Here is a 9,400-nt window from a genome sequence, read left to right as displayed (position 1 = left end):
AAAGAAGAGAGAGAGAGAGGAGGAGAGGAGCAAGAGAGAGAGAGAGAGAGAGAGAGAGAGAGAGAGAGAGGAGAGAGAGAGCGAGATAGATAGATATAGATAAGATAGAGAGGAAGATAGATAGAGAGAGAGATAGATAGATAGATAGATAGATAGAGAGATAGGTAGATAGAGAGATGATAGATAGAGAGATAGATAGATAGAGAGAGGAGAGAGAGAGAGAGAGAGAGAGAGAGAGAGAGAGAGAGAGATAGATAGATAGATAGATAGATAGATAGATAGATAGACAGATAGATAGATAGATATGAGAGAGATAAAGATAGAGATAGAGAGAGAGAGAGAGGGCTGAAACCCTGTTGTATCACGAGTGACAGAAGACCAAGAAAGCAACGCTATCCCGGAACACAAATCTAGTTCCCACAGGAACAGTATCTCTGGCACGTCCAGTGATGGCAACCCCCTAACCCTGCGTATCAGCCCTATATTACCGTAAACATAGAGTATTGCCGTACAAGTAATATAGGTATCCCACATGGTAAGGTAAGCATGTCAGTAATATTTTCGTATAAGTATTGCATAAGTTTGCTGTTTCTGCGCATGCGTTAAAATCCCGCGTGTGTTGGCGACGATGACAGCGTCCCCTGCTGGCACAGAGCGCCGATGAACCCGGAGCGCGCCACACACACACACACACACACACACACACACACCTGTTGTGGGGCAATAATGGGATCTTTTATATGTACAGCCTTCCCCCCTCTCTCCACTCTCAGCGTATAATCGCTCGTTTTCCTGCTCTGACAAACTAGTTATTTTGTCCGTAGTAAACGGGAACAGCATGACTTGCAAGGGCCAGTGGGTCTTGAAACTTGTAACTAGGGCAAAAATATAGGCGAAACGATGTCAGTGGGAATCTCACTATATGATGGTTTCGTTTAAGAATATTTATGCATCCATTTATAATAGGTTTTACTTTATTTTATAATACGATCGTGATCGTACGATTGTCGTAATCGTTTGTAAATGTTTATACGATAAAGGTAATAAATTTCCCTGTGTGTTAGTAAGGTTTATCGTTACACGTTGATAGCGTATTTTTTGTCGCTTTGATAATAGCCATTCTCGACCATCGAAAATGTGTTTTCCCACGTTTAGAAAATATTTCTCCTAATTTCCCGTCAGTAATGAGCTTTTCGCGTGTTCACAACGTCTCTTCTCACCCATTTTATGTTCGGCATTTTCCCACATTTACGACCCATTTTGATCGCACACGCACGCACAAAGCAAACTGTTGTTCCAACAGCAGCAGCAGCAGCAGCAGCATCATCACCGCTCCCCCATTCCTCCAAGCGAGAGTCAAGGACACGTCAGGTCATACAACGTGCGACCCCGTCCGTAATGCGACTGAAAGTTCGTCTGCATGTGACGGAAAACGTTAAATCGCCATCATCATCGTTGTCGCCGGCAGCGGATGATAGAAGGCGGCTGTGCGCAGGAGGTGCAGAAACAGCAGACGAAAACACGGGAAACAGAAACAGATGAGAGCACGGGAAACAGAAGCAGACGAGATCACTGGGAAACAGAGGCAGACGAGATCACAGGGAAACAGAGGCAGACGAAAATAGAAGCTAGCCAGACGATGCGATTGACTTTTGTTGAGCGACTGAACATTCCGCAGTGTCACTGTGGCGTTATATACGGCATGATGACGGGTCTATGAGGACAGACCCGGCGGCTGTACATTGTCGTACCCCTCCCAAGGCTGCTATCTCACTTACCCTCATTCTCTATCTCTTTTTATTTCCTAATCTTGCTCTCCCCTTCACTGTCTTTCATTCACTTTCTCGTTATCTCCCCCTTCTCCTCCTCGATTTTTCTCTCTCTCTCTCTCTGTCTCTCTCTCTCTCTCGCTCACTGTCTCACCAAATTTTCGCTCGCCCACTCTCTCACCATTTCGCTTTTACCCTTCCTGTCTCTCTCCCTCTCTCACTCAATCTCCCTCTCTTTTTCCTCTACTCCTCCTTCTCCTCGCTATCTCTATCCATCCCTCCCCCTTCCCCACACTCTTGGTTCCTTTAGCCTCACCTTCTCTCATCGTTCTTTCAACATCTTCGCCCAGACACCGCCTTCTTCTTCTATAACTAATCCGATCACCGGGCGTTTAGCGATTATCTCACGCATTCCCGGCACCCGGTCACCGACTCATGATCTCCCTCAATCAGCGACTTGACATAGTCGCGGACGCAGGCGCAGTTACAAGGCAGGCGTTAGTAAGTGTGCGTGTCCGCCCAACGAGCCATGAATGGTTGTGAATGACATTCCCGCTCGCGTGCTCGCACGGAAACGTCACCGTGGGCCGAATTCCTCAACAGTAGCAGGCTTTCATGGAAGCGTGCTGCCACCGTCGGTGTACGCGGCTTCAGCGCCACGTGGCGGCCGTTCGGCTTACTAACGGTCTTGTGCATCTCCTCGTCTTTCCACTTCTTAAACAGCTTCGATATCAGCTGCAAATATACACACAAGCCGATGTTACTCTAGCGCCATCTATAGGTCACTCTATTAACTAACAGGCGGAACCCACGCGGATCACGCGACCCCTGACGGTCACTCTTATGACTAACATTAAAACCCCACGCGATGCTCACACCCCTCGAGGCTACTCTATTGCATAACAGAGAGAACCACTGATCTGTATATAATAACACATTATTTATAGGTAGATCAATGGGTAAAAAAATGATAAAAAACGGGAGTAAAATCATTGATCGAATTGAATTGATTGAATTGATGAGATGATTGAATGTTCGCTGGATTATGTTTCGCTTGTTTATCCAACAAGATTCTTCGTCAAAGTTCTGATCAACCTTTGCATGTCAGGAAGGAGAGAGTTACTTTTAGGCCCGAACCTACGATCTATCAGTTACAGAGAAGATGAATTATATGAGCTTACGTACCGGGTTTTTACTGCCGATGAGTAAATCAACGACGTCCAGTCTCAGTGTGTCTCTGTTCTTGTCTAGAAATCCGTCAACCTGTGGAAAAGAGCGACATCGTCAACACAAGCGTCATCGTCGTTGCTGTGCATCATCACCGTCGTCGTCATCGCCATCACGGTCGCCGTTTTCGTTAACGCTCATCATCATCATCATCATCATCATCATCGTCGTCATCATCGTCATCATCGGATTTTTAACCGTTGTCGCCATTTCATTCTCGTAATATTACAACAATTTTATGAAATTACGATAATATACCCGAATATTACGACATATTACCGAATATAAATAAATAAAAAAAATGAAAATTTGTAGAGTAGAATAGTACAACTATTTTACGAAATTACGACAATTTTTTGCAGTAATATTCCCCGCGCACGATTAACGCGTGTAAACGAATATGAATAAAAAAGAACAAAGGAAAATTTGTAGATGTAAATCTGATTTAGGCGAGGCGTTTACGTTGAGAGTTGACGCGTTCATGTATACGTACGTTGTACCAGACGTTGCCAGCGTAATGCCTTACGGCAAACTCCGGTGCCGACATGCGGGGCCTACTGTACAGATCCGTCGTACTATGGTTGAAGTGACACTTCTCCAGAAAGCTGACGTTCGTTGCCTGACGAAGCACAAGCGGTGGTCGATAAATGCATTGTAGAACCAGCGTAATAAATCACAACGATAGAATGTCGTAATCAAGAAGCAGGATCTCGGTGACGATTGATGACAGCCGCGCGACAACGCGATGATAACCAAGAGAGAAATTTTTTTTTCAAACGGTATCGCAAAATAATAACAGCGTCGTTCGATTAATCGCTTCACACGGAGAAGAAATTGGGACAGAAATGAAAGACAAGACGATTAAAAGTAACATGCGCGTCTATCATAGGATGTCGCAAACGGATTCCCATCATGCGGTCGTGTGTGAAATATTTAGGCTTTTTATGACAAAAGAAATAGTAGCTCTAAAATGGCGGATGAAACCGAGGAACAGCATTAGGCGGACGAAGAGAAATCCTGACGCGAATGGCGCCGTCGTGAAATATTTAAGCATATCCTTATCATTTTCATCGCTAATCCTCTTTTGTTTTTTCCTCGCAACATACAATATTCATCGGTAACATCGCTTCGTGTCGTTGCAGGCCGATGCACTCAATCTGACAGGAAAAAAAAGTCACGATCGATCGTCGGTAGAATGTCAGCGCTCACTTACCTTAGGGAAGTTACTTTCATCGTCGAGGATGTGTAAGATACCGATAGGTTTCTTTGCGATGAGGTCGATGCAAGCCTAGAACAGGAGCACTCTGTCACGTTAATAACATCATTGCGAGAAGGTTATTATATTAGTCAGCATGAACGCATATAATATCATTATAGATTCTTCACTCACTATATAGTATAGTATATTGTATAGTCACATATAGTGTAGTATATATTAGTCACCTATAGTGTAGTATATATTAGTCACCTATAGTGTAGTATATAGTAGCGCTTCCTATGTAGATAGTAACAATTATAATTTCAGAGAATATCATTTTCGTCACTCGAATGTGGTTAACAAGGATCGTGCGTCAACGTGCTTAATACTGTTTATGTGTTAACGCGTATAATGTTTTTACATAATAATGAATGAAAGTGGTTAGAACATTAATACAGTCGGTGTCTTAACACAGTGAGTATGGCAACACAACACAGTCGGTGTGTTAGTACAGTCGGTGTGTTAATACACTCGATGTGTTAATGCAGTCGGTGTGTTAACACAGTAGCGTATTAATACAGTCGGTGTGTTAATGCAGTCAGTGTGTTAACACAGTAGCGTATTAATACAGCCGGCGTGTTAATACAGTGGGTGTATTAATACCGACAGCATGTTAATACACTCGGTGTGTCAATGCAGTCGGTGTGTTAACACAATGACCTATTAATGCAGGCGGTGTGTTAACTCGTTCTTCGCACTCAAGTTCGCGCTCAGCGTTAAACTTACCCGTTTGTAGTGCTTGCGTGTCTTGTGCATGCGATACTGCGCCTGAGCTTTCTGAAAACCGCTCATCATCTTGCGATATTTCTGCCTGTATACGAGAGGAGAAGGTTAGGACAGAGGTCAGCAGCAGTAGGTATGCTGTGTGGAGGCGGAATATTGTCTATAATTGCTCAGACTTAAACGCAAAAAAAGAATTAAAATTCTCATACGAAATTGTATATAAGAGAGAGTGAGAAAGGGCGTGTATGTGTGTGTGTGTGTGTGTGTGTGTGTGTGTGTGTGTGTGTGTGTGTGTGTGTGTGTAAAAGAGCAAGACAAAAAGAAAGAGAGTGAGATGGAAGGAGGGAGCGAGAGAGACACAGATAGGGACTAAGAGAAAGAGATAGAGCGATAGAGAGACAGAAATATAGAGAGAAAGAGAGTTAGAGGTAGAGATACCGAGAGAGCGAGACCGAACGAGAGGGAGAGGAGAAAAGGCAGAAAGATAGAGAGAGAGAGAGAGAGAGAGAGAGAGAGAGAGAGAGAGAGAGAGAGACAGAGAAAAGAGAGAGAGAAAGAGTGAGAGAGAGAGAGAGAGAGAGAGAGAGAGAGAGAGAGAAGGGGGAATGTTTAAGCATGGTATAAACGTATCAAATACAAATACACGATCATCAGCAAGATAAACGCAATATCGAATACGAGCTTGTTCAATATTACGCCTACATAACCACGCTAATCATGCACGCACCTCTGCTGGTGACCTCTGACGGCCGCCTGTATCGTCACGGCCGCTTCCTGTTTCCGGTAATACTCCTTCCGTGCCAGATAGCCGCGCGCGTACTTCTGTAGCGTGAGCGCCACCTTGCGGAGCTTTCGCACCCTTTCCTTCTCGAGGGCGTGTTCCAGCCGCTCTCGCATGAAGATCTGCAACAGATGAAATATGTATACAGGTGTGTGGGAGTAGTAGGTCTTCGTCTTCGTCTTTTTCTTCTTCTCGGGTCACTACACTACACTCGACTTAGCCACTGCAGCACACAGGACTTAGCACGAGGTCTTCTTCTTCTTCATATTTTTTTCTTCTTCTTCTTCTTCTTCTTCTTCTTCTTCTCGGGTCATTACGCTACACTTGACCTAACCACTGCAGCACACAGGACTTGGCACGGTGGTTGAAAGCCTTAAGGTCTCCAGGTCTACAGGGCTCTGGTAATAGGGGGCATTCCAGGAGATGTTCCTTTCGACTGGGGTAGTAGGTAAGAGGGAGGAGTGGTAGCAGGATACAGAGCATATATATACCCGCACAGGTTGTGTGTATTATTTATTGCTCCGGCGGGGATATCAGAGATTCATTTCTTACTTCTGCCTTACTTACTGTTACCTTCACCCTAACCCGTCTCCGCCCTATCTGATTATGTTACAATTACTACAACCCCACTATCAATCTAGCGCTCTCTTTCTGACTGTCTCTCCTCCTCTCTCTTTCTCATCTTATGCTTCTTTCTGTTCTCGGTTCTGTTACTCACTCTCTTAAGTCGCTCTGTCCTCTTGCTAGAATCATCGAACCATCAGCCAAAATATAACCATGTGGATTCTACGTTTGTATCGAGGTCGTTAAATCGACATTCTGTCAAACAATCCTAAAATGTTCTGACATTTTAGTGATTCAGAACGGGGACCATGACACTTCATGAATTTCTAACTAAACGTTTTTATAGCGAGCGGGCGAGGTAGCGAGAATGGGAAAGACATGGCAAGTGAGTAAGTCAGACAGATTGAGAAAGAGGGCATAAGAGAAGGAGAAGGAGAAAGAGAAAGAGAGAGAGAGAAATATCGAGAAATAGAGAGAGAGATAACCGCGTAAACGCGAGGGAAGGCGGAGAGAAAAAAACCGGGGGAAGAAAAAATTATCAACGGCGGCAGCGACTGCTTTAGTTCTAGTTGTAATTCACGCCGAAAGATGGCGCTACTCGCGCGCATCGTCTGCGCTGCGCGTGCATACAAACCTTGCTCTCTCCGAGCTGGTACTGGTCATGCGACACGCCCTTGTACTTCTTCAGAATCTTGGCGCATACGTCACGGGAATGCTTCCTCTTCTTCGGCGTCTTGTGCAACAGAAGGCGGTACCTACGAGGAGGAACGGTGAGGGTATTAAACACGGATCACATGCGCGCTATACTTCATGTAGTATGACCGGGAGTGCATAATATAGACTTCATTCAGACTATATTAGTATTCACCACACACAAACCACGCACACACACACACACACCACAACACACCACAACAGGCCACCACAGCCAGCACCGCCACACACAAAACCAGAGCGGCCCACACACACGCAACACAACACACACACACACACAGACACAGCACACCACGCACGCACGCGCGGGCCGCGTAGCACAACACAGAGCTGATAACAGTCATATATAATCTATATATCGCAATATATACATTATATTCTAATTATATACTATATACTTCTGGTATCACGAGGAAGCTATATACCGTAAAGTGTTATTAGTGTGTGCACGCATGCACAGGCACCAGAGCATTACACATACAGACTGTTCGGATTAAAAGAGAAAACGTCTGTGGCCATTAAATCTGGACAGGATCGGCGAAATACGAGGCCTAAAATAGAGTGAAGATAGCTATATTATATAATATATATACTAGTAGTTTATATATATATTCTAATGTGAATGATCGCTCTTGGTCTGGTGCCTAGGTTTTATAGTGTAATGATGCATTCCTGCACACCGGCCAGCACTCTATGAGTCAAGAGTTTCAAGAATATAAGGTCATAATGAGGTTAGCATGAGGTCAATTATAGTCGTTTCGAAAGGAATTGTATGTTTCAACGTATAGGAAGTATCGTCATATATCTCTGTCAAGGGAGTTGCAGCTGCGGCGATAAGTTTTACATATATCATATTTGACGTAAAACGCATATAATGGAGGTATGGTGGGTAAAAAAAGAAAGTAAAAATAACGAACAATGGAATTAAAATCACTTCCTAGAGAAAAATGATCGGGCATATATCAGCGTAATGAAGCCAAACATCGATAAAATAAATTCAAACATACGATGCAATTAAAACGTCGATGAAGATGAAGAGCAATTGACGAATGATAAAAAGAGTCAACTTCATTGAGGCGGAATGAATAAAATATTAAATTATTATCAAAAATAATAATATCATAAAAATATAATAATCTAAAAATTATTAAAAAGTAAATTATTTATACTAAAATATATAATTTGTCACTAATTGAATTAACTATCTCCCTACCTGGAACGAATTGCGAAGGAATTGTATCGGATCGGTATCTCGTAGGTTTTCGCGATGCGGATGTTTCGAGCATGCCAGAGTAGCGTAGTTGGTGCAGTACACCGTAGAGCATGTCGAACAACATGGAACTTTCTCACAGTTCGGCTTCAGACGCGCAGCGAACACGGGTTGCAGCATCTGGATAGAGAAGGAGGGAAGATGAGGGTTAGGGTGAATACGTGAGGTGAAAGCCAACTACCGCTCCGTTCTGTCGATTTTCGCGGGCGAGCGGCCGCTTCTCTCACTTCAATGTCTTCTCTTCTTCGGTCTCTTTGCCTGCCCGCGCTCTCTCTCTCAGAGAGGAGTCCGGTCTCTCCATCGCTCTCTCTCTCGTACTATGTAGATGTTGTGTGTGTGTGTGTGGTGTGCGTGTGTGTGTGTGTGTGGAGTGTGTGTGTGTTTTTGTGTGTGTGTGTGTGTGTGTGTGTGATGTGTATGTGTGTGTGTGTGTGTATGTGTGGTTGTGTGTGTGTTTGTGTGTGATGGTTCTGTCGTGTGTGTGTGTTCGTCGTGTGTGTGTGTGTGTATGTATGTGTCGTGTGCCGGCGCGTGTGTTATGTGTGTTGTGTGCGCCGGCGAGCCAGTGCACTGTGTGCACGAAGTGTGGTGGTGTGTGTAATGGATGGATGGGTCGTGTGTGTGGTGATGTGTGTGTGTGTGGTGTGTCGTGTATGTGTGGTTGTGTGTGTGTTGAGTGTGTGTGTGTGTATGTGTGATGTGTGTGTGGTGTGTGTGTGTGTGTGTGTGGTGGTGTGGTGTGTGTGATCGTAGTGTGTACTGGTGTGCAGCGGTGGGTGTGGGTGTGTGTGTGTGTGTGATGTGTGTGTGTGTGTGCTCTCGCCGGATCTTTGGTATCCTGCGGCGCATCGTCTGCCTATTCTCTGTCGATTTCGCTTTTCTTTACGGCGAAGCGCCGCCGGTCAACCCTTCCTTGTCTTGTGCTCGTCGGTTCTCGCCTCCCTCTTCGCGGCTTCAATCTACTGTTATTACTCCTCCTTCTCTCGCCCACTCACTCTGTCTTGTGATTAGCTTGCACATGGCTACTGCCTCAGTCGTTCGCCTATTACTCTCTCTACAAAACACTTAACTAAGACCATTCTGTTTCATGCAGA

At 44.6% G+C, this 9,400-nt stretch overlaps 1 protein-coding gene across 1 annotated transcript in view; it reads right to left on the bottom strand.

Moving 5' to 3' along the window:
• The window catches only part of LOC106815614 (unconventional myosin-XV-like), a gene marked incomplete at its 5' end in the record, with an annotated part of 52,143 nt that overhangs the window by 4,740 nt on the left and 38,003 nt on the right, over positions 1-9,400 (bottom strand). The window contains 4 exons of the mRNA XM_014820100.1: positions 2,340-2,504; positions 2,955-3,032; positions 3,490-3,615; positions 4,210-4,284. Coding sequence (XP_014675586.1) covers positions 2,340-2,504; positions 2,955-3,032; positions 3,490-3,615; positions 4,210-4,284 — 444 coding nt within the window. The remainder of the gene's footprint in view (positions 1-2,339; positions 2,505-2,954; positions 3,033-3,489; positions 3,616-4,209; positions 4,285-9,400) is intronic.

This window comes from Priapulus caudatus, unplaced genomic scaffold, assembly GCF_000485595.1.
Source record: "Priapulus caudatus unplaced genomic scaffold, Priapulus_caudatus-5.0.1 Scaffold1158, whole genome shotgun sequence".
In the NCBI taxonomy this organism is placed as follows: Eukaryota; Metazoa; Priapulida; class Priapulimorpha; order Priapulimorphida; family Priapulidae; genus Priapulus; species Priapulus caudatus.
This window is presented reverse-complemented; position numbering and strand designations above follow the sequence as displayed.